The sequence below is a fragment of the Cheilinus undulatus genome, linkage group 4, assembly GCF_018320785.1.
Source record: "Cheilinus undulatus linkage group 4, ASM1832078v1, whole genome shotgun sequence".
Taxonomy (NCBI): Eukaryota; Metazoa; Chordata; class Actinopteri; order Labriformes; family Labridae; genus Cheilinus; species Cheilinus undulatus.
Genome location: NC_054868.1, coordinates 39,196,448 through 39,222,966, shown reverse-complemented (window position 1 = coordinate 39,222,966; position 26,519 = coordinate 39,196,448). Strand labels below are relative to the sequence as shown.

General features: G+C 39.9%; 1 protein-coding gene across 1 annotated transcript in view; it reads right to left on the bottom strand.

Annotated features, from left to right (window-relative positions):
* Positions 1–4,547: 4,547 nt before the first annotated feature.
* LOC121509133 (hedgehog interacting protein) overlaps positions 4,548–26,519 on the bottom strand; it is a 38,634-nt gene continuing 16,662 nt past the window's right edge. The window contains exons 5-13 of the mRNA XM_041786367.1: positions 24,242–24,393; positions 21,730–21,903; positions 21,465–21,608; positions 21,090–21,208; positions 19,504–19,627; positions 18,683–18,828; positions 17,352–17,433; positions 7,069–7,217; positions 4,548–6,896 (exon numbers count right to left, since the gene is read on the bottom strand). Of these exons, the coding sequence (XP_041642301.1) occupies positions 6,700–6,896; positions 7,069–7,217; positions 17,352–17,433; positions 18,683–18,828; positions 19,504–19,627; positions 21,090–21,208; positions 21,465–21,608; positions 21,730–21,903; positions 24,242–24,393 (1,287 nt within the window). The 3' untranslated portion in view covers positions 4,548–6,699. The remainder of the gene's footprint in view (positions 6,897–7,068; positions 7,218–17,351; positions 17,434–18,682; positions 18,829–19,503; positions 19,628–21,089; positions 21,209–21,464; positions 21,609–21,729; positions 21,904–24,241; positions 24,394–26,519) is intronic.

The following is a 26,519-nucleotide window of genomic DNA, read 5'->3' as shown; positions in this document are numbered from 1 at the left end:
AACAAATCATGGTGGTCTACATTTGCTAAACCATCCCTTTTCAAATATATAAATAATTTATTTTAGGTTATATTTATAAAACTGTGACGCCATTAGATCATAGGACACATATTTACTCTGACTCCACACTTGTCCATGTATGGCCAGGTGGAATCATAAATGTTTTTTCTACCTCCACATGCACACTAGCTTCTAAACATTCACTTAATGCTTATTTTTATGCATTACTTGTGAGCTTATAGTCCACTCCTACACAAATAGTGCCACGCCTAGTTAAACTTTCCTACAAGAAGTCTTGCCTTTACCAGAAGCCCCCAAAAAACTCAGCAATGTAGGAAAAAACAAGTTTCACTGCAAAGATTGGTGATATATTTAAGAATCATGAAACCAAGGGTTCTTAACAGGTGGTTCAGGACCCAAAAGTGGGTCATGGAGCTCATTATTGGGTTGGAAATGTGCACCTAGACAAAAATCAGACACACATCTGTTTTTGTTGTTTTATAGCCTAATCTGGTTATCTTGAGATAGCAAAGCTGGTTTTACCCATAATAATGTATTAATTTCAAGATCTCTAGAGAGCAAACATTGGAAATAGAGAAGATAAAGTGTATGCAGACATGTCCTCCTATGGCCTCTGTGATGATAAGTCTATTAAACATTTTTTTATTGTCTATTCTAAGTCATATATTATGGTCCATCTGCTCTTCCAGAACAAAGCCTATGGGTTGTTGCCCTGATGGATGTGAAATAAACACTTTGCGCAAAAAGTAAGGACATTTGTGTTTTTGTGAAATTTTTTTTGTTGTAACAATGCTTCTTGCCAATAACTCCTATACCATTGGAAAGCCTGTTTATTTCCCATTTAAATGGTGCCACATTTATAAGGAACATGTGTCTGTGGGATGAGCAGCAGAGCTGAGTATGTGGGCCCATGAAAAATGTCCCAAATTTTCTTTGCCAATGCCAGACAGCTTATTATTCCTGTTTGGCACCTGATTGCCAGCACCTGTGAGCATGGGCCCTGCTACAGTGGTCAGTCAGTGTCTGCTCCAAGAACCAGCATGCCACGTTTGACTGATCTGGATAGGGCCCGTGTGATAAGGCAACTTCAAGCTGGTGTTACGCAAAACCAAGTTGCAGCATTATTTGGAGTAGGCCCAAGTACCATCTCCAAACTAAAGGCCTAGTTCCATGTAACGGGGGGTGTTCCAAGAGGAAGACACTCTGAAAAGACAGTTTACTCAGTCAGCACTTAGGAACCATAGGCTGCCTTCTACAGATTTGCAGTCAAGGTTTGCAGAACTATATGGATGACAGCACACAGCCAATCTCAGATCTCATAGGGCTGCCAGGAGACCTGCCATGACATGCCCGTTTGCACTGGTGTTGGCAAAACGTGCACTGGAACCTGAACATGTGGAGGAACACTATATTTAGCAGTAAGTCCACATCCTGCCTACGGCAGTTTGATCATAGGGTCAAAGTGTGGAGGAGACACAGAATGCTTATTGCTGCACCTTTTGTTGGAGGCAGTGTGTTGGTGTGGGGCGGCATCTCCCTCACTGGAAAAATGCAGCTTGTCATCATTGGAGGTAATCTCAATGCAAAGAGATATCGAGATTAGATTCCGCATTCAGAAGGCAATCCCGTATCTCCACAGTTTGGACCAAACTCTATCCTCCAAGATGATAATGCTTGCCCCCACAGAGTGGAGTTTATTAGAGAATTTGGGAGTAGAGAGGATGGAATGGCCTGCCAGCCCAACCCCTTTGAACACTTGTGGGATCAGCTTAGGTGTGCTGTTCATGCCAGAGTGACCAACAGAGTGCCAATATATCTTGTTTCTTGAGACTTCAATCCTCCAATCCACTAAACGTGTGTCAATGGCAGAATAAGCTGTCTGGCATTGGCAGAGAAGATTTGGCAAATTTTGTTGCCTTTAACAAGCTAGTTAACTCAGACCAGTTAAACAAATAAAATTTACTTAAAAGTCTGCATAATAATCTACCTGACAGCATGCTTTTTTATAAATATTTCACTAGAACCAGATCAAAGAACCAGATCTCTCTTTTACGAATCAATATCAAGCGGAAACCCACAGTGTTAGCCAATGTGGAAATCCTTGAGCGTCTCCCGGCAGCTCCCAAAGCCCCTGAAGTCCCATTAGCCGAAAATAAAGCAGGAATAGATTTGTTTATCAATCAGTGGCGTCACCATACTTTATTATACAGCCCATGGTCAGCATATTTGTGCTTGATTTAAATAGCACGACAGTCATAGTCCTAAAGGACTTATTAGTTAACTGCAGGATATAAATACTCAGAGACACTGCCTTGTGAATTGTTGGTTTGTATGAGGAGAAAGAGTGACGCCTCTCTTTGTAATCACAGGACTATTGTTTTTTCCTGTTTTTTCTGTCTCCTTGTGTTACCCTATAAGTATTGCTTGTGCCGCCTCTTTCACTCATGTATACAATATTATAGCATGCACTTCCAGCCATCTCAGTCCTACAAATATTTAGTATACAGACTCCTCATGTTTATTCTAAGTACTGGGTTACACTGTTTGGGAAAGATAGCCAGACAAGGGCCCTTTGGGAAGGAAAAAGAAAACCCTTCCAAATGAAAAGTAATGATTCATGCCCAAGATAGTGTATAAACTCAAATATACGTTGGACCTTGCAGTCCTATTGGATAGTTCCACTTTATGCAATTTTGATTGGATCTGAGCAGTGCATAGACAACTTAGTATTGCATTACTCTAAATATGGCAGTGTGTGCTTGTGTGTATGTGTTAGTGAGAGCGGAGTGAGGTGGGTGGTCTCCTCTCACTATCATTATACAACACAAAGTCTCATTGGTATTTTGAGAAGGAAATTAATATTGCCATCAGCAGTGGCTCTTGCGTGTGTGTCTCCATGCATGAATGTGTTTGTGTACTTCCGAAAAACCTGAGTGCAGAGTTTCCACTTCAGATGAGGAGGTTTCAGGCTCCGCTTTGAGCAATGCCATGATGCTGTATGACGACAGAGAGCCATCTCAGCTCAGTCTTCACTGTCAGCTCTGCAGGCAGCTTTTCCATTCAAGCAGAAGTAAAGGGGAAACCCTGGGCCTGTAGCCATATTGGCCCTATTTTAACTTACACATTTTATAAACTTCCTTTTCTTTTCTCTGTTTACCTGAACAAACCATCAGAGGAAAATGTTTCAGTTTACCAACCAGAATTTAGATGTTTCATAGTATGGGGTCAAGACAAGTTTTATAGAATGAATTTACATCCCAAACTCCCAATTTCAACTCAGTGTGTATTCTAGCTCTGCATCTATGTCTTTGCTCCATCCTTGTCATAAGACACCTTACCTTCTCACAGGTGTTCAATGCAAGATGGCATTTTTTATTAAACATGAGAGGTGGATTGTACTGTGTCAGTAATTAAAATCAGAAATAACGGACACCAGTTCGGCCAAGTGGGTGGAGCAGGCGCCCAGAGGCTGTAATGCTCAATGCACTAGTCACAAGATTAAATCCCACCCTCAGTGCTGTTTGGTGCTTGGTCATAATAAAGGCAGAAAAGCCCCAAAATAAGGAAGAAAATTGTAAATACCTTAAATTTATAACTAAAGTGAAAGGAAATAATGCAAACGTGCATTAAAAGTACACATTAATGTGTGTAAAAAACTCGACACTATGAGTGTTAGAAAATAACCCTTCAAGAGATGAAATATTATATTATTAATTTAACTCAAAACCTGTGAGATGTATATGAATTCAGAAAAGTGTGAAATTTAACACTGTGGGAGTTCAATTAACACTTTATATAGTAAAGGTCAAAGGCCCTATGTGCATTATTTGCTTGAGAACACAATACCGCTCAAAGATTTTGAGGGATTTTTTGCAAAAGTTGCACAAATTTCCACTATGATTCAAGGAAACACTTGTTAGAATTTAGAGGTCAAGGGAAAAGGTCAATAGGCCTTAATGGTCATTCTTTGTCTTAGTCCATACTTGTGAATGAGTATCTTCAGACGGCTTTGAGGGGTTTTCTCCAAACTTTGCTTCAATGTCCACTGTCTCAAGGATGAACTCCTTTGTTTTTGGTGGTCATGTGTAAAGATAATTGGGCTTATGTGCATATCATGTGGTGAATGTGATACCTCAGGATGGTTTGAAGGATTTTCTTCAAACTTTTCAAAACTGTCCACTCTGAATCAAGGAACAGCTGATTACCCTTGTGGTGGTAACAGGTCAAAGGTCAGGTCTTTGGTCTGGTGTTCATCCCTTGTTTTCCAGGTCATTCTTGTGAACTTAAGGATGCTTTGACTGATTTTCTCCAAACTTTGCACATGAATTCAGGATGAACACCCTACCATTTTTCTTAGTCATCACTGCGACTGTACAAGGCATTATTTCAAGTTTTAACAAAGAAGTAGCAGTTCTTATTTCCTAAATTACACATCAAATCTCCTTGGATATTTTTGAGAATCACCAGTAAATCTAAATTCTTGTTATATTTTACCGATAATAAAAAAAGAAATAGGCACAAGTGTTTCAGACATGCTATAAATTTTAATAGACATATTGATATTTCTGTAGAGAAACAGTTATCCCTAGTTTTATTTACAATACAGGAATAAAAAAAATTGTCGCATACAGTACAATGGTAAAAACAACATAGAGAACTTAAATAATTATTTTATTTGTGTAACTACTTAAATAATGAAAATGGTAATTCTATTCACACCACGCCGTCTCAGCAGCTACAATGCAACTTTCACATTAAGTGCTAAAAAAAAATATCATAATTTCCATTTTACAGCATGAGTTCCATTTTGACCAGGTAGAGTTGATTTCTTTCAGCAAACACAAGCAAGGCTGGAGATGAAGAGGACAAATATCTTCATGGATACCAAAATTCAATTTGAGCCTTAATTTAAAAACAAATATTTTCCTACAAGACTTTTAAAACACGATGGCTGATGGGTTTTGAATCATAAGATTAATTTTCTGGAATTTGAAAGGCAAAAGAACAAATGTACTGTTGTGTGCTGCATGTGTGTAAACTTCAGTCTGGTATCTGAAAAGACACATCACGACAGACAAACCCGGTCTGTGTTTTTTGCTGTTTTCTGGGGTCAGGTGCTCATTAGAGCGTCTGAGCATATTTCCATTAGACTTCAGGTGAATCTTAAATCTCCTGTTTGTAGATAAGATCGTCATCAGATTGCTTCCACAGCGACTCGGAGGGATGACAGGATCTTTGATCAACTCACAACAGACAGACTTCTGACAGTGGTAATGACACACCACAAATCAGACAATAGACGCTGACTGACTGTTGGAATTACCGAATGCAGGCACAGACATGCATTACTGTAACACACTTAATGTGTCTGTCTTAACAGAGGAAAAAGCTGTGTATGTTTAAGTACAAGAAAATGACATGAAGTGACAAGCTTAGTGTAAAACTGCTTTCTATAAACACCGTTCTCTCCCATATATTATTACGCTTAAAAAAATAAACCCTCCTCTATGATAACAATAGTAATGCTATATTTTTTTTTTTTGCAATACTAAGTAGTACTTAGGTAAGCTCTATTGGAAATCTACATCACCGCGCAATCTCTTCCCTTTGTAGTTCAGTGTGATGCAATGACAGGAGTTTGTAAAACCACACCTGTGAGATGGTGATGGTGCATTTCTGTGAATGTGAAACTACTCTCATTGCGTTTTTAATGACAAATTCATTTTGAATAATAAAGTGAATGAAAACAAAACATGTATACAGTGCATGGGAGTCGACGACTCCGTTTAGATTGAGACTGGCTTTGACAGTCGTTCCTTTATCCGTTCCGGTAACAGTCCTTTTTAGTAGATCCATTCTGTACATTGACAGCAAGTGAGTGTCGCAAAGCAGAGTATACAGGCTGTATACTGTCGTAGCATTTCATGACAATGTGCCCACAAACTAAATACAACATCATAGGTGAAACAACATGGTTCATCTCTCTTGTATTAGTGCCTTTTACAATAGTACAGCACAAAGCAATTTGGGCTCTATGTGGCCCACGACTCTCTCAGTTTCTTGAAATCAGAGGCAGAGCTGCTGAGTGTTTCTTCAAAGTCTGTGTAGAAAGACTTATCTCGCTGGGTTGTGAATGGACCTTAAGCACAAATTGAACCTTCAGCCACACCATTCCTTCAAACTTTGAATCCTTAAAGAACCCCTCTCAATTGAAGTGCCTCAAACTCCATTTTCCTGCTAGGAGGGGTCTTAGGTAAGGCAACTGGTAGCCCCTGAAAAGATCCAAAGTCCTGGTTTCAAATTCTCTGCAGAGGTCCTGTTCCCGTGGAGTGCCCCCGAGCTTTTTTTCTGAACAGCAGAGAAAGTGAACCAAACTTCCATAACTTGGCCATGCTTGTTGCTGATGTCTGCGGGTCTCTTGGAGAAGTGAACACGGCTTGGATGCCAGGCCTGGTGCTCAGGAGCAAGTAGCTTATAGGCGGAGGAGGAAGAGTTTGGTGATGAGGATGAAAAGCAGTCTGACCTGGGTCTTGTTTGTGTTTGTGTGGATGCCTGTGATGGTGTGAGGGAGATTAGGAAGCCTTATGAAGTTCACCTCGTTAGAGTCTGCTGGTGGTGGTAGGTAGATTTGTGTCAGCTTGAGGGTGACAGTGGGGAGCAGCTCCCCTCTGCTCACCCCTATACGATATAGCTGGTCAGGTCCAGGAGGTATGAGGTCATGTCAATGATGTGGTCCAGTAAGCCGTCTTTCTCCTGGTCGTTGGGCATTCCCCGCTCACTCTTCTCACACTGGGTCCCAGAGTAGCCACTCTTACAGAGGCACTTGTTGGGCTCCATACACACTCCTCCGTTGCGGCAGACTGGTTCACATTTTGCTGTAACAATAAATTATACCAAATGTGTTATTTATGATTTTTAAGAAAAGCACATAGGCCTACTGTGCATACTAAACCTCATTTAAACCTCTTGAAAGACAGACCACATTGGTGTTTGCTTTGTTAACACTACTGTGAAAGCAAGGGACACAAATCAACCATAGTCACTCACCAATTCTGCAGAGGGGTCCCTCCCAGCCAGGGCTGCAGCAGCACTTGCCAGTAGGAGTGCAGTGTCCGTTCTTACAGTGTCTGGAGCAAGCTGTCATCAGAAGCTCTGGAGGCTCCACCTGACGCTGGCACTCTTTGGGGGCATGAGGCCTGCAACAGTTGTTAGACAGAGGGAGAGTCAGTATCAAATGTCATTCTTACAAAACACAGGAAGTAAGGCTCTATAATGATGTAATCTTGTAAATCTGTTCAAGGATACAGCATGTGTTGAAGCTGTAGTTGATATACTTTCAATTTAGTCATCAAAAACCAAATACCATTGCTAAGGGCTGGGTGATTTTGTCCTTTTTATTCAAATCTCAGATTATTACCCACTGTGTTAGACATTGATTTTAATGGTTTTGATAATTCTAATGTAGGACGCAGGAATCCGTTTTGTTGCTAATGTCAGTTTTTATTTTTTTGTTGATGGCAGAAAGTGTTTGCCTGAGATCAGAGGCTGCTGAATCTACTACCAGATGACTGAGAAGTCACTCTTGGTAGGGATGAACAATATTATTGGCATGATATGAGTATTGGCAGATTTTAGCTTCAAAAGTAATTATCGTATCAGCAGATGTGAACATTTCTGCTGATATTTACAACCGGTGTATTAGCTGTAAAAATTGGGGAATAAGATATGAATTATATTGCGCTGTTTTAGGCAGGACTGAAGGTGTTTTCTTTGTTCATCTTCTGTCATTTTACTTTAAAGTGTTTCTAGGACAGCAGTTTAAGGTATGAACTACATTTTTGTATTGGTATTGTTATCGGCATTGGTTAAAATGAAACTGAAAATATCAAATATAGGCATGCATCCCCAACTTTGGGGGCATGTATTAGCTCTACCACAAGCTACCATGTTGACACATTCTGTGCTTTTGCATAACATTAAGGAAAAAGAATACCACCATCAATGTTGATGCCATTTATGGCTTCATTCAATTGTGGTTGCCACCTTACATTTGCAACCAATTTCAAATTAAACAGGCAAATACTCAGACATATGCTCTTTTTTTCTTGTTAGAAAGTGTATCTATATATATGTTTTTTTAATATACAATGAAGAATTTTATGATAACAGAATTTTGCTGTTTTACATAGTATTTTATGGTAAAATCTTTTTTTTTTTTGTAGTTTTACCACCTGACATGGAATGTGTTCTTTCCCACTTGTGACTGAAAATAAACTTTTTATCTTTACTTTAAAAGGATCTACAAAACATTTCAATCTGCCAAGGGTACCAGCTGGAATCAAATCAATGTTAAATTTAAAAGTAATATTTTTTTTTCTCCGTAATACCCTCACAATAGTAACATTTTCTCTCATGTTTGACCAACAAAACAGATCGGACTTCATCGAACGGGTTGCATCTTCTTCCTATTAATAAATCTCTTCTCTCAGCGACTAGGGTCTCTAAATACCAGCATTAGATTAAAACTGCATCACCGATAAATGTAATTAACAATAACAGTGACTGTGAAACATTGTATTGATAATGAGCTCATTATTTATTTTGTACTAAGCCACTGTGCCAATTGGAGAATTTGTAAGGTTTGTGTTATTTTCTAAAAGAAAAAGCTACACTCACAGTCTGTTTAGATGTTTGAGCCTTTCAGTGAGAAGTCACACCCTCTGACACACATCACTTCTGATTTGCCAGATCTCCATAGTTTCCACACTGCTTCGTGCAAAATCCATTCATGACTTTTGTAAAAATGTCTTGCCAACGGAACAGAAAAACAAAAAAGCAGGACCTGGACAAAAACACTAAAACAACTCTTATTTCCAAGGGTTCACTGTGATAGTAGTTCTGTATGCATCTTCTACTACATTTTATTTAGGGTTTGCTGGAGCCGTTTGTCTACTTTAAAATGATCAGTGAGGTATAAGCTCATCTGTATATCGTCAAATTCTGCCAGATATTCATGACACAGCTCTCACTGAGGGATTCTGACTGTAAAGTTGGGAGAATTCCAGTTTCAAAGTGTTGCTTTTATTGTTTTGACTCATGCTTTCCTCAAATTCCCTCTACTTGACAAACAAAACAACACGTAAAGGTTAACATGGGGCTCCTGCAGATATAAACACAATTTGGAAAATGCAGACACACACAAACACCAACATCTCTGCACCATATGCGTCAAGTCTGAACACCCGAGAAACATATTGTGATCGTTCCATATTAAGACAAACATCCAGACACGCACATCAGCAAATGGGCTGAAACAGAATTATTTCATATCACGCTCTACAAATCTGGAAATAATACAGCAGGAGCATAATGAAGTTCAAATGTGAAGCGTATGTTAGTGGCTGTTTCTCTAGGGCCCACACACACTCTAGTAAAGAAACAGAATTTGTGGACACTGAGGGACACACGCTTGTACACTTTTGCACAAAGGCGTGGAAAGTGGACTCCTGTGGACTGCTGCTGTTAAGAGAGCAGTCAGTGTATGAGAGAACAGGCCTCATTAATCACCGTGAGAGCAAATGGTCATTGAAGACTAGAAAAATACAAGAACCAGGAAGATTATTCCTGATTTTATCTGGATCAAGCAATTTTGAACTTAATGTAACACAAACATCTCGGTGAGTTAACTGTGCACGCAGTCCTAAAATCTCCAAGCTGTGATTTAATTGTCACTAGGTGTCATGTTTTTTTTAAATGATCTTAAGGAACAGATATATAAGACACTGATAAATGATTGTAACTACACTGTAGTGTGATAGAGGTAGGACAAGTTATTAATACAACAATAAAATCAATAATTGTGTCACTTGGGTGAGGATAATTTACTTTTTAAAAAAAATTCTGCTGAATATCATGCCGATAATATTGTTCATATTTAAAAGAGACAAACTGAAACTTGCAACTGCTTGCAACAGCTCACTCTGCTGCATTCTGAAAGCCTGAGTTATGATCGCTGCAACTGGAGGAGACAAAGCATCAGTTCCTATGCAAGGTCTCTCACAGCCACTTCTTCATCATCTAATGATGCATAGCCTCAGGCTGTACGATTCCTGTTCATCACTAATTCCCTGTTGTCATCACCATTGTAGCATGACAGTAAAATTCACAGTGCCTATAAATACAAAATGCTTTGCTAGCTCGGTTTTGTTATAACTAAGATACCTGCTGTGAAATGTTTTTACAGACAAATTTAGCTACAACAGCCAATAAATTCTTATTAGGTTTTATAGCACTACCGTCCTGCCTACTTGCACAGGTGATGGAGGAATCAAGAGTGTTTACTAGGCTCAATTTTCCATGTAAAAAGTTGAAATACACAGAGGTATTTCTTCAAAAATTAGCATGATTTTAGCCAACAAGATATTCTCCTTCGAGCAAATATCTGTTGCTGTTGACAGCCAAACAAAACTACATTTCCATTTCCCATTTATCCACTAGCAATGTCCAAAAACCAACTGTTTGCAATATGATGAACTGAATTATCAGTTGGCCTAATTTTTTCAGTTCAGACAGCTGCAATAGTTCCCAGAGATGTTCTAAAATAGACCTGTTGCATCATGTATCTTTGGTCTGGCTTAAAAAGATTTCCCTGCCAATCTGACTCACCACATTGCTACTTTATGATTCTTCAAAGTGGCACTTATGACATGAGTGAGGGTGGAATCAATGGAAGTTTAGAGACTTAAAAAAAAGAAGACAACAGGGGAAAGAAAATAGGCACTTGTAAAATGTGAACCCATCAACACACTGTAGTGAATCAATCCTGCACTCAAACCTTTAAGTTAGTTGATAGTCTTCAATAAATCCGATTTCATAATATATCATTAATAATTTTCATGTAAATCAATTATGACAGAACAGCTGCATCTTGATATTGAAGCTATTTTGGGCCACTTGCTGCATATATTATGGCAAGATATTGGATCATATCGCAAAGATCACATTGCATCATATTATGAATTACTGAGCTGTTCCCACCCCTACATCATAAACAGATTTATTTCACTGAGTAAAAACTGACTTACTGGTGTAAAAAGGGTTGCAAATGTATTGACAGACACACTGACTGATGGCAGTGTGCAGTGACAACACTGTGACTGTGTGTGTCTCTCTGTGTGATAAAGTTACTTTAAATTTGGAGGATGGAGGGCAACTGGGAGGGGGGGGGGGGTGATTCCCATGCTCCCATCAGCACCCAACTCCAGCCTCCATCAGTGTTGGCTTTTGTTGTTGCAGGCTGCATGTAGTTAAAAAAGAGCGCAGGAGGGAAGCAAACAGAAAGAGAGGGAGAGAGAGAAAGAGTAAGAGTCCCTGGAGGATTGGTGAGGGGGGTCTGTAGCTAACACTGTTAATAGCAGGCAGGGGTCAGCAGCGCTACTAAACAGTCTGTATGACTGCCAGGGTGGCTGTGAAAACAGCACCTGCTGGTAGCGCCACTTGACAAAGGCAGCTGGGTCAACAGCCACTGTGGGAATTTATCAACTTTGGGAGGGGTGGTGTATGTGTGAGAGCGAGGGAGTGGGATAAGGGCGACATGGCTCACACATGAGGAGGTTACAAGAGAGAATATGATGATGGTGCCTTAAATCTGAAAGTTGCACCAAACATGGATATCACAGTTAAATATTAAACAGACATGAAAGTTAGGTAGGCGGCTAAAGAGGAAAGAAGCTGGCTAAGAAGTTTCTTCGCCGAACATTAAAACATTTGAACACTGACATCCACTCAGGTCTGCAGAACGGTGTAGTTGCTCTGCCTCAGATTGGCCTGATCTGTTTGATTATCATGTTAGTCAGTGTGTCTGAGTGCACTAGTGTGTGTTTAGCTTGTTGGCTCACAGGCTCTGTGTGATTGACATGAGGTATATGTGAGAAAAGGGCAGTGGAGTGGTGTACATTGTGAAGCCTAACAATGGCTTAATCAAACGGCCCAGTGTGGTCTCTTTTGCTGTTTTGTCATCTGACTCCATTGTTTGGGGGCTTCTTTTGTAGCTTCATTCCTTGTTTTAATTGTGCAAGAAATTTACTGTGTATTGTAGGAGCCAGGGCTATTCAGTGCCACTGGCAAGCAGCTTTGTCAAGGGGAGGACCACAGCAGAGATGTAGGAAGATTTAGGAGGGATAGGAAAATAAAGAAAAGGCTTTTTTTCTTGCAGCCTGCTGGGAGCTAGCATAGCACACGCTCACACAGGCTCACAGATGTGCATGTTCGCGTGTACCCACCACCCACACAGTTTATATCTGTACACACAAAACACAGAGAGGCACACATACAGATAAATATATCCACAAACGAGCACCCGCAGTCTCCTTCCCCTGTACATCCAGTGATTTGTGACTTCCATGGCTAATGCAGTTAATAAAGGAGGTCCCAGGACCCTATTCGGGGTTCACTGTGTCTTTTTAAGGTCTCTGCACACTGTAATTCAATCAGTCCAGCCTGCAGCTGACAAAACCTGGACGTGTGAAAAGCCTTCCATAACACTGCTTTCCGTACTTCTCTGTGGAGGGGCTGAAACAAACAAAAGGGCAAATTGCATTTAACACCAAAAAACAGCAGGAGGTCTGGCTCTATATGTTACAATTAAGCTTCTGCCAATGACCAACTGTAAGAAGTAGGCTGGTTTTGTTCAACCACAGGGATGGGGAGCAACATGTGCCTCTTGAATCATGATATAATAAACACATAACTTTACAATACAACCCCCATAGTGCACTGTATATACAGAGAAGGGCTACAACAAATCCCTGTTTTGTGCTGAATCATAATATCTTTCTTTTTGTTAGTATGTTTATTCCTCAGAAAGAAAAGGGGTCTGACCAGCAGTATTTGTTCCTGGCATAAATATAATGCTCTCACTGTATAAATAATTATGTTATCAAAAGCAGACTCAGTGGGAATGAGAAGACGCCTGCCCAGCCTGAATACCTGCCCACAGTGTGCAGAGTAAGACACAATTGGACTCATTTTTCACTCAGTTTAAAGGTAACAGAATTGCCTTATGAGGGACTTCGTTACTTATGAAGGATATCAGATGTTAAAAAGCAAATGAGAGGCATAAACTGTTAATAATATAAATACAGTCTCAATCCGATTAAGACATTTTAAACATGTTACCCTTTCTAATCCTATTTATCTGCCTCGTTTCTTCTACAAATCTGTGTTCTGCAGAGTACTTTAAATTTAACCTGACACGCCAGATAGACTGTTACACATTTCCTTTGCTTAGGAGATGTTTCACATCCATCTGGGCAACCACCCATACAAATGCTACATTCACACTGCAGTATAAAGTGACCCAAATCAGATTTTTTTGCTCAGATGTGACTCATATCTATTTTTTTCTGACAGCGTGAACAGCATATGTCACACTGAATCTGATCTATTAATACCAATTCCAGTCATTTTCATATGTAGTACTTATTAAGATACAGATCTGATCTTTTGGAAATTGACTGCAGTTGTACAGCCAAACAACAAAATCTGTTCTGAGCAAAAGATCAGAATTAAGCATTCAAGCCTGTAGTGTGGACATAGCCAAAGTGTTTGGCAAGGGCAGAACCCTGTTCTATCTGTCATGTTCATTACAGGCCAATTAAAGTGACAAGACATAAGTCGGAGTGGGTGGTTAATGGCATGAACAAGACAGACGCTGTCAATTTTCATTATCAGTGGAGACAGTGAATCAAACTCATGCTGAAGATGGTCAAGGGAATAGCAAATGTATCTTTTCCACCTAGAAAAGGCTCTCAAGGTGGTTCTCTTTGCTTATTATAATAAAGAAGTGTTGTACACTTATGATTAAACTGCCACTATAGCTACATCTGAGCTAATCACTCCAACAGTGGCAGCCATTGTTTATTGGCTGGCAATATAGCTAAACCATGCCTGTTATTACTGAAAAAACTCATGCAGAGGCTGGCAGGGAAAAGAGCCAAGACATCTTTTTTGCCTAGAAAGCTTTCAGTGCAGTTCTTTACAACAGTGGCTCTCGACTCATCTAGTGTCAGGACCCACCACCGCTTCCTCAATGCAAAATCACAACCCAAATTCATTTAAATTTTTCAATGATAACCAAAGGTTTTTCATGACAATAGGTCAGTCTGTACTTGAGCAGCAACATCTCATGAAACGTAACAATGATATGGTGGCATTTACGTCCAAATATCAGCACATCATTACCAATTTTTCTTCAGCTCACATCTGTGACCCACTAAAAATGGCTTTGTGACCCACTTTTGGGTCCCAACCCACCAGTTGAGGCTTTATACTTCTTTTCATATAAAATGTTGTGCAGTTTTGAAAAAAAAAAAAAAAAATCAATAACACTGCTGACAAAGCCATACCCAAGCTAGTCGCTTCACCAGCAGTCATTTTTTTACTACTTTGCAATACAGCGAAACCAAACTCATAGTTACCACCTTGTTCTCCTTAAATGACACTGATTACTCTGTTTATTCTAAGGCCGGACACAAACATTTTAGTTATGGAGCTTTGCAAGATGGATCTGCCTGATGACATACAAAGAATCTGGCCAATCCATCAACTTTGCAAGGTTACTTTAAATGATTATTTTTCCTTTTAAAATTGCTATATAAATATGTAAATACATATCTATCGTTTGATACTACTGGACACAAGATTTAACACTCAAATTATAATTTAGTCATGATTCAGATGTTCCAGCTGAGTATTGCAGTCACCATATAGAGACTATAGGATTGTAAATATTCCTATCCCACTATTTTACCACAAACAAGCCCAGTCTTGCTCTCAGTCTCACTCACATACACTCGCAGCAAACACATTCAGCATGTTTCAAAATGCATGGTGGCCTATTTATTATTGGAGGGGTACTCCAACTGACAAACAAATACCTAGAAATGAAGTCATCTGGCCAGGACATGTTTACACAAACACTGGTGAGGGATTTTATGGCTGATGTTTCCCTGTAAGCCTTTACCACTCTCCCTAACAGTTCCTCTTTCCCCTTCAATGTTCCCAAACACACTGTTGATCAAAACACAGCACTAGATGCTATTCTGCACCACAAAAACCACCACGCTCTAAAACAAACCTCTTTATGTGAAGGCTTAAAGGTCCAGATGTCCTCGCAATATGGAAAAGGAAAAAGGGGAGGACCACCAGACTTGATAACGCGCTAAGGTCAGACACGTTAGCTACCCCATTTACTCCCCCTGTTACCCCCTCTCCATCCTCCCTGTAACTAGATCATAATAACCTTGCCAGAGTGTATTAGGAGTCAGGACTCCAAACACCACAGGGTCTGCACAGACTAAACAAGTCCACTTGGTGCTGGAAAGAATTGTTCTTTGGGAGAAATGCATCCAGAGGCATTGCCAGAAAACATAAATACAGAGTGAGCCACCAGGGCCTTTGAAACATATGTGGAGTAATTAATTGTGCTAATGCCTGGGTGGCACTGTCGTCACCCAGGAATAATCAGCTGCGGATATGTTTCTATTGTGACTCAGAGGCATGCAAAGTTCTCTCTGTGTGAGTCTGCTTCTCTTACTTAACTTACTCTCTTAATCAAATCTGATGTTGCCTCAAGAAATACTATTCTGTTTGGGATTTTCCTTGTGAATTCATTATGTTCAAAGTTGGACACAAACCTCAAACTGACTAGGCCTAACCCTGGAGGTTGTCACTCTCTCACTTCCTGCAAAAGTACTGATAAGAATATAGGTAACATGCAGCGTGAAAGCTGATATTCACATGGCTTGAATTACACATTCCGCCAATGTTTGTGGCAGTATCCTTTATGCCAGGGTTGTATATCAGACAAAAAAGCTCCTGTATGTAGTGGAATAAATTAATGTACTGTTTGCATATTCTTCCACTGAGAGTGACAAATGATTCTCACCTGCAAAAACAGATCCATCACTAGCTGAATGATTCTTAATACTGGAATGCATATGGTACAAATTATGACACAGCATCACACAAATACATATGAATTATGAAGAGCCACCATGTTCCCAACACATTCCAGTTTTTAAGTATCAACTAATTAAGCATTAAGCTGCATGGACATAAACTGGATGGAACCACTCAAGAAAAAATGTGTTTGCTGGAGTGTTAGAGAGCTCCATTCATCTAATGATGAATAAAACATGCACTGTTTTATATTAGAAAGATGTATGTGCTGATCTGAACTCATACGGATCAGACAATGTCATTTTAGCTGTTCTTGAAGAAGTAAAAAAACACAAGTTTAGTTTTGTCCACATTTAGAGCAAGTTGCAGCTGAAACAGCTGATCTTGTACCATGCCAAAAGCATGCTGAAGATATGCAAAAGCTTGTGCAGTCATAGGTGCACAGCAGTGAATTGCCGTATCATCAGCATACAATAAAGAAAAGTAGAATTGGAAAAAATTCAGTCCAAGGCAGTTAATATAGATGGTAATTATTAATTACAGGCCAATTAAAGTGACAAGACATAAGTCGGAGTAGGTGGTGACTGGCATGAACTAGACAGACACTGTCAATTTTCATTATCAGTGGAAACAGTGAATCAAACTCATGCTGAAGATGGTCAAAGGAATAGCAAATGACCCAGTAGTGAACCTTGTAGTACTCCCTTTACACCCTCTAACTGAACAGCCTGGGTTCTGCCAGTAAAACAGCTAGCAAACCGTCAGTGCTCTGAGAACCCAGTAGCTTTTAGACAATCCAGTAAGATACTGTGAGCTACAGTATCAAAGGCCTTGGAGAGATCTATAAAAGTGCACCAGAGCATGAGAAGGGCTCTGGAACAAATTGCTCCCCTCTAGTCAATCTCCGGTGCAGTTCCATAGCATGTGATCTGGTCCCTTTCCAGTGTGTGTCAGAAGCACCACTCCACTCTGCTCGACTTGACATATGCACTTAGCCTATTTTAATCAGAGGCTTCTGCCAAAAAGGGTCAGTTCCTGCACAGAGCAACACAAACAGGAACGAGAATGTACAAAACATCTACTTCAACTTCAAAACACAACACAATGCACAAACTCCAGACAGTACATCTCATGACTGTATCAACATTACGTCCCATCTTGTGGCACTATCACAGGTCAACAGTCAGTCAGTGGGTCAATCATGTAGTACGAGGCCATTGACGAAGAATATAAGATACAATATAAGTGTGTGGTGAGGGAAACCATACAGGAAGAAAAGATGGCACTACAGTAAACAGTGAGTGCACAAAGTTATGTATAGTCCAATGAATAAATAAAAATGACTAAAAAGGTGCATTGTGCAATGGTACCTTTTAGGGTCTACGAGTTTGTAGAGTTTCCCGCTGTGAGACTGCACCATGCTTTTACTGCTTGCCAGTATGTAGACTTCACCTGCAAAAAAGGCAACAGTTTTATTACAGGCTATTTCTATTACATACTCCTTCTTCCAATCCATACAATGCATTTTCCAAAAAGAGTGGAGGAGATGAAAGGAAACAAGAGTACAAAAGCAAAGGACATGAGAAGATAATAGGAAAGATTGTAGTTAAGTATGCTGCATTGCTGCTTACGCCAAAGGACTGCAAGAAAGAGTTTAATGGGACAATTGGATACTCATGACTGGGAACCAGGCAGATAATTTAATGAGGAACAAGCTTGCAAGAAAATTCCATAAGGGGACAAATTGTAAACATGTGTCTGTGGGGCCCCCACTTTGGGACACAAGCCCACCCCTTCCACGATTCTTTCAACACTTGCAAATCCAGATCAAATGCAGAAATCTTTAAATACCTTGTCAAAAAATATGCTCAAGACCTGGCAAGAAGTTTGATCAAACATTTCTGATGGTGTTGTGTATGATCCACATCATGTCTTTGTTTTAATAAAAAACACCAAAGCTGACAGCTAATAATTCTGAGATCGTTTGGTGAAAATCCAACTGGTAACAGTCTGTATTATATTAGTCTGCTCACCTCAGCTCACCCCACTTTATCTTAATGTGCAGAACCCCAGGTAAACAGTATCACATCCCTCTATCCATGCAAAACATTGCCTCGTAGGTGGCCCAACACGGCCCATAACTGTGTCTTTGGAGTATCACTGCTATCTAATGGAAATGACAATTAATCCACAAGGAAGTATACTCTATTTAATATCCTGTTGGGAATGGCCCAATGAGTAGAAGGGCTATTAGTTTCCCTGTAGTTTTCATAGTTCTTCTTGTTGGCCAGGTGTCGCATTTTTTGAGATTTTCAATGGTGCTTAATGTATCAAACTATGTTAGAACAAAACGTTACAAACATCTTGAAATAAATGAGTGGAAAATTCCACACCGCGATGTAAATAAAATAAATTTACAACCAAGTGAATCCAAGCCATGTTTTCTCCATAGCTTTGACATCCATCATTTGAAGTCAACAAGCCATCAAGAGAGAACTGTGAAACCATACTGTGAGACATACTGTGAAACCCCAAAGTGTTTCACAAAATATGTGAACACATAGCTGTCACTCATGCAGAAATGGAGAGAAAGTTAAAAAAGCAAAGCAAGGTTTGAAAAGAAAAAAAAAAACAAGTTCTACAACATCTGATATCAGATGGAGAATGTGAATTAAAGTGCTGTTTTTGTTGCCCTACTAACCTAATTCATCTTCTCCAAAACCCAAAATGTGTCCAACAAGCATAGAGCCACAGGAGCCAGCAGAGCCCAGACACAAAGCTTTCTCCTGCCACTGCTCTTCACTTCCTGATGTTGACAATGTAGACTTCTGGAGGATTCGCAGGTTACTGAAACATACAAAAACAAAAAGATCTTTAGTAAAATATTATGCACTGTACGTAACCATTATTTTTAATAATATTTTAACGTGCTAGTTAAAGAAGAATGCATTTAATTTTCCAACTACAGTTGAGATATGGAAAGAGGGACAACTTCTTCCCATTGTAACACGGTTCACTGACCCGTGCTTTTATTCCAGCCCATGTCTCACATGGTGTTATTTAAGATGTTGGCTTTTAGTTTCAAAACAAACATCATGCTGGAGCCTTCCCTTAGCCACAACTATATACCCTCAAATTGTACCGAGGCTCAGAATTAAGCGACCACACAATGTTTTTAACACAGTGCCAACTCCTGATAGTTTACTCCCCCTCCTCACTATTTACTTCCTTTGTTTACTCAAGCGTCAGTGTTTGACATGAGCAAAGTAGGATGAATTACAAACCAAAGAAAAGTGTGAACAGCACAGGGTAAGATGCCTAATCTCCATTTACACTGAAAGGGCTTTGCCACAGTAAACTCAGTTCCCCCCACATGGGTGGATCTTGATGTTTACTTTGGCACATGTAGTTCAAGGAGAAATCAAATTGCCCATCAAATAATCTGGGACCAAAGCCCTATTCTACAACTTAAAATCAATTAGCAACAAAATTTGTTTTAGGAGTTTTATCATTCACACTTACCCATTTTTATCTCCAAACACATAGTTGCCATAAAGTCTTCTAGACTGGCAGCCCCTGTAGATGAAGCCCCCCACAGGTGGTGCTCCTCCAGTGGACTGGAGGTCATAGACTGAAGGCTCATTTTCTGTAGAGCAACAAGGAGGCAAAAGTCTGATTAGACACAGCTGTCTGCATGTCTTTGCAGTAGAAAAAGTTAAAGAGGAAATATGCTGCATTCTTTTACAATTCATCTATATAGTGATGTTTAGTTTGTGTTCAAATAAAAAGAATTACCAAGTTTACTCTATTTTTCTATGATCTGTTTTATATATGGATGCCTGGACACTTTAAAGATTTTTTTTAGTAAGTAGTAAGAAATAGTGCAAGGGGTGAATGATGAGTAAAAAGTGGAACTTGATGTACTGGACTTCTTTTTTGACTCCTTGAGAGCCCTCTCTTACAACGTGTCTGAACTGCATGTGACAAGAGTGTCAGCAACAAAATAAGCTTGATTGCACTGATTTATATTGTAGTATCCTGACAGCATGCTAGTAACACAACAAAATCTGGTGTGACGTTTTTCCCAAGATGGATGAGGGACAACAAAAGAGGTAGATGACAAGGGACCAGCAGAGTCAGACAGGAAGATTTTCTTGATTTCCTTTTACTTTCCTCATTCAACAGAGATTGTGTGTCAACTCGGAGGCAAAACTATTCATCTCAAAGCTGTAAAAGCTTGTCAGTACAAAGCGTTGCACTGCCATAGGTCCACAGTCAAAATAAAAGCAGTAGATGTCATGCAGTTTACAGGAGGACATGGCAGAAAATTCATTTTTTACAGATGAGGTGTGGACAGCAAGTGTGTAGTATAATGCGATATGAAGCAATGTCTGATGCCTACTGCATTTCTGGTTGTAGTTTCTGTTACTGGCTATATTAGACCTCTTGCCAGGTGAGAGGCAGATTGTGTGACCACATCAGCAATGCTGAATTCCAGTAGGCTGTAGATTAATTCGGGTTACCTAATAAACAAACATTATCAAAACTACAACCTGAACAATATTGTTTGGAACAAAAACTGTTTTTTTTCCCTTTTCTATGTGAAGAGAAGAAGCGAGGCAAAGTTGGTACTCTGCTGTTGATGATTATTTCCTGCATGTGAGAAGAACAAGGCCCTCTCAGATGGGTTTTCAACAACACTCAAACCCTATCCAGACGCATATTATTGTTGACAGTTTTAAGTCTTTCTTGTAACACCATCTCACATTCCCTTCAAGAATGCTTTCCCGTTGGAGAGGTTTTTTTTTTTTCTTATTTAACCTGCACTGTCTCTGCACTTGACCCCATGTGTTTTGTGGATTTGTTGCCAAAACACCATGTTCTTACAAAATAAAAGACATTTGTAAAACCAGATGTAATTTTTAGCAGAAAAAATTTGAAAGGTTGTCCAAGAGGTTCATGTATTTTCATTTCTTTCTGCAGTTTCCTTTTATCCCGAGCTGTGTTACCAGTGTAAAATCATGGACTTCTTTCAAATTCAGAAAAAGTCTACATTATGTAAATATTATGAAAATATTTTGGAAAACCTCATGGAAATTATAACTCACCATAATCCTTCCCCTTAGTTATTTCCAGTATTCTTCCTGAAGATGTGTTTTTGCCGCTAGCATCTGTGCAGAGGATCAACAGACTCCCATTCTCTGTCTGAAGTCGATCCACTGCACACCTACAATACAGAAGACCAGGGATGAGTACAGAACAAACAGAAGTGATGTCTTGACACAAACAAGGTGGCAAGTTTCTAGAAGAAAGCCAGCTTTACAGAGCTTAAAAATAAGAACATGAAATGGAAGATTTCCACACATGCTTCTTCTATTTGCTGTTAGAAAAACTTAAGCTTGTATAAGTGTGTCAGTTTCAGGTAGGTTAAGTTCCTCAGTGTAACACTGCTGATGTTCTTAATGTTTTATTGATTCACTCACCTGCCTGGATCATGTAATCCATGAGCGAAAATCTCAGGTGGCTGGTTGGTGCTGTTAAAGTACGGGTTGTTCCGTGGTATGGAATAAGGTGATGTGCAGATGTCTGTGTCCACATCGACCCTCAGGACAGACCCTGTGAAATCACTGCATTCAAACACAAACAAAATACACCTTCACGATTGTAGGAGCTAGGAAAGGATTCATTCATGGGGCAAACGCCTGCACATCATCATTTAAACTACAGATCATTGGCCTCTGATCTTACCTTAGTCCGTCCATCTCTTCCATATCATCCAGGGTGATCATGCCATCTCCCAGGATGATGTGCAGCAGACCATCAGGGCCGAACAGTAGTTGACCACCTAGGTGTTTCCTGTGCAGCTCTGCCACTTCCATCAGCACACGTACAGTCCGGGTGTCCACCTGGTTTGGATTTTTTCTAAAGAAGACACAACATGTCATTGTCACTTGATTTCTCTGACTCAGTGTGAAATGACACTACAGAGTACCTATTTGTCATGAGTGGGTTTGTTATGATACCAGTATAAAAACAAAGATAGCAATACCGATTTTGATACCATAGCACCTACGACTCAAAGTCGGAAGCACCTAACTCTGGGCATTTTTATGTTTGGATTACCACAACATTTTAAGCAAACTCCTGCATGTATCCAGTAACAGAGATTGTATTATGCTAATGCAGGTGGTACCAAAGAATATTACAAATTCTGACATATTCTAACACTGTTACATGCTAATATCCTTACATACAATCCATACAGTTTCTTAAAATGTTGCAAAGATATTTGAAAGTAATCTGCTTTGGATTTTCTGAAGGTTTCCTTACATTAAAGTGAAATCAACTGTAATTGTTTAAATATTTCCTGTATACTATAGGATTTTTTATAAATGACTAACTCTCTGATTGCCCCTATAGAGGTGCATCTAAAAAAAATTGAGTATCATCCAAAAGTTCATTTTTTCCCGTGCTTTACTTACGAAAGTTAAACTTCCATAAATTCTAAATTCTCATCTCAAACAGCTTACAGCACATCCCTGTTGCTTGCTCCTTTTCTTACCACACTTTTCTCTTCCAGTCAACTTTCCATAAATATGCTTTGATGCAGCCTCTGAGGAACAGCCTGCCCTTTCAGCAGTGACCTTATGTGGCTTACCCTACTTGTGAAGGATGACAGTGATTGTCTTTGGACATCTGTAAAGTCAGCAGTCTGCCCCATGACTGTGGTTGTGTACACTGAATCAGAGTGACAGAATAAAGGCTCAGGAAACATTTGAAATTTAGACGTTTCCACAATATTTTAATGTATTGAGATAGTGGATTTGTGTGGGCTTTAAGCAGTAATCATCAAGATTAAAACAAAAAAGTTATGAAATGTTTCACTTTGAACTAATGAATCTAGAATATACGGAAGTTTTACTTTTTGAATTAAATCACAGTAGAAAAAACACTCTTTTTCATGATATTCTTATTTTTTTAAGATGCACCTGTGCTTTAGTTCCTTGGTCCTCAACCAGTGGGTCAGGACCTGAAAGAGGGTCACAGAGCCATTTTCTTTTCCATCTTTTGTTTCATGTCTGCCCCATTTTACATTAAAATATTTGGTTATGGCTGGTTATGGATCTATCACGATCTATGAAACTTGGGTTATAATTTGTCATAGGTGATAGTGAGTCCTGATGTTAAACCATTTGAGAACCACTGGTCTAGGTGGTTGCAAAGATATGGATAAGAAATGCTGACTTATTAAACACAGTTCAAGGTCAAATAAGTTTGAATAGTTCGCTGTCTAGAGACTTTCAGTCTAATACATTTTCAACTGAGGCAGACAGTGGGTGGAGGTGTAACACAGGCTTAAAAATGTTGCACAATTTCTTGTGAGGATCTGGCTTCTCTGTATCAGCAACAAACGTTTCATAATGTGTTATTTTGGGTAGTCCTTCCATATTGCCAAAGACAAAAAAATGACTCTTGAGCTATCATCAAATACTTTTACTGTTATTTCTCTATTGGACCCTTAATTTAAGGACTATATGCTGCAGTCACAAAGACTGCGTGCCAAGTCTGTAATTAAGATTAGAGCATTCAGTCAAACATACAACTGTGATTATGAAAATTTTACTATAACACTTAAACACGTTCGTGAGTGGAGACTGTTAACTTAATCACAGGTTTGTCATTAAGAGTGTCGCAAATGAACCCCCATCACTTACTCAGCAAAACAGTGCACACTGAAAGTGAGTAAGGTGGGACGCTGACCTAGATTCTGAATCCCTGAAGATAAAGTTCATCTTTTGTAAATTTCCACTATGTGCCCTGGAAGCTTTAGTTCTTACTGTGGTTACCATGGTCACAGGAAGAAATACATCAAATCATGTTGTTGAGCCAATATTAAAATCAGTTCCTCCAGGATTTTTTAAAAAATCAGGACTCTTTTAGAGTGGATTTTAAATTTGTCTTGTTTCTCCAATTTTATTGGAAAGCTTACAATGTTGCAGTGTTACTAGAGTGTCAAATATTTTGAATTTTCACCAAACTGAAGTCATTTTTAACTGTCCTTGGTTTTTCAAAAAGGATGCCATGAAATCTTTATGTTAACACAAATGGGCTTCAGTGTGCAGACTGCGTTAATCTTCAATAGTAAGAGATAAATCATTGTATTGTTGTGCAGACTTGGAGGCAGCTGGGGTTTGGGTTTCCTTTCAGAAAGTGAGTGACCCATATTTAAGGTACATTTGGCCCACACTTCTCCCATTACCTCGAAACGGTGTATTCAACCACACGGAGAATGTGGTCGTGTGGTCCAATGGCCCAGCGCTCTTGGTTGGTGGTGTAGGAGACGTAGAGCTTGCCATTCTTCTTGTAATTGGGGTGGAATGCCAGGCTTAGCAGGCCCCTTTCATCTCCACCCTGCAGTCAGATGAGAAACACAAAAGATCCAGGAGTTAATTATGTCCCTCCTTGGCTTCTGCTTGACTGTGTGGGGCTGGAATCACCCCCCTCGGTCATCTTCATCATCACCAAGACCACTACATGCAACCCCTACACACCCAGCCACCCCCCACCTCCTGTAATTCTTCAACCTCTCTAATCCCCCCTTTTTTTATTTATCCATCACATTCTCTTTCACACCCCTGCTATTCTCCCATTCTCTCTTTTTCTACCCTCTCCTGTTTCACTTCACACCTTCACCAACCTACTTGAATATGCCATTACCGACCATTATAAAGCATTTGACTCTGGGTAAAGCTGCACCTCCTCTAAAACCCACTGCCTTTGCCCGGTCCTCTCTGCAGCCTGGTTATGTGCGTTTGTCCACAGGGTCGGGGGGCCCCTGTGACGCCCCGGCCCTCCCGGTGGCCTCCATTGTGCAGTGATTTGTGTGTGTAATCTTTGGGGGATATCCGTGAATGCTACGCTGAGTGGCTGAAAGAATTTATTAGCTCACTCACAGTTCATAGAGAGCACAAAAGTGCAGATTGCTTCAGTCCGTGCTTTTTGCTCCCCATCCCCTCACTCTTTACCGGTTTACACAAAATCCATACAAAATTCAAGGCTTGGAGGGGGCTGGGGGAGGGTGGGCAGAGAGCTGCCAACTCCCACTGTCTTGGCAACATGTTTAGAAAACATCCAAATTGCTTGTGTAATATGTAAACCTTTGTCTCACCCCGGAGGCAGCTACATCAGTTGTCACTACCCTGGTGGTCCTCCCATCATAGTTAGCTGTAATAATCAGCTACAGCATTTCATTCCCCAGGCAAGGCAAGCCAGGTCGGCCCTTTTTTATGTTGTACTCTGCCTCACTATTTCTTCTTGACAAAAGAATGAACAGAATGCTAGGCTTAGGTGTGAGGAATGTTTATTAAGTGGCCCCTGTGTGACTATATCCCACCTAATTTCCTTTTACTGAGAAAAGTAAAAATAGCTGAAGTGAGCATCCTCTGAAAGAGCTATCTTACTTCAGGAGCATATGGCTATGAGTCTACGATTAAAGCAGTTTTCTCCTCCTTAGATTATTCTTACTAAAGAGAGAAAAACCCTTGGTTTTAACATAATACAAGACTTTAAATATGTCCTGTCACTTTAAGGACCCAAAGAAGCACACATCACAATTTGTTGTTCTGGATGCTGAAGTTATGTTTGGGCTATTTGAGGCCCGGTGCAATCAAACACATTATTGACTTGGGCCACAAGTGAAAGCAAAAGGGATGACTCTTTGTAAAAGAATGCTCTTGAAGTAACACTGAGCAACAACAGAGACCGGCATGATAAGCCACAGGGGTTCTATCAATGTGAAATGAAGTGAAATGTTGAGAAATATGATGAAAAAGCTTCAAACCAAAGACAGTTCTAAAAAAATCTGAGCAGTTCTAAATGTCAGATCATTGTTGTCAAATACAAAGGAGTTATGTGGGAGAGGATGCAGCAAACTGTGCAGCTGGATGTCAGTCAGAACAGACAAGACTGCACTCTGCCAAAGAATGTCAAAAAGTTTCATCATGGGAGGGAAAATTCTCAACCTTCACCTTGAAATGCTGCATGGGAGTTATGCAGTGACCCACATCCCCAAAATAAACCCTTCATAGGGAGTGTGGGTCAAAGACCCCAATTTTAGAGAGGCCCATATCTGGAGCCAAAAAGGGTACCACCAAGATACACAGTATTGAAACGGGTTGGTATATTAGCTCCCTTTCTTATGTTGAGCTTCTTCAGCAGCAGGCGAACAGCAGTGCTGGCACCAAAGCCATAAGAAACAAACACTGCAGAGCCAATCCACTGCAACACCTTGATTAAAAGAAGACAGAGTGCCAACCTGTGGCTCCTGAACATTGATCATAGTGAAACTGCTGCCAGAGCTGCAGTAGGGGAAGACAGACCTGCCAAAACCAATATACTGAGCAAATGAGCTCATTTACAGAATTCAGGGAGAACAAACTTCATGATTCAAATTGTTAGCAGTAGTATGAAGTGTAAGACCTAAATAGTTGGTACAAAGTTTTGCTCATTCTAGTGTGTTACAGTATCAAATGCACACC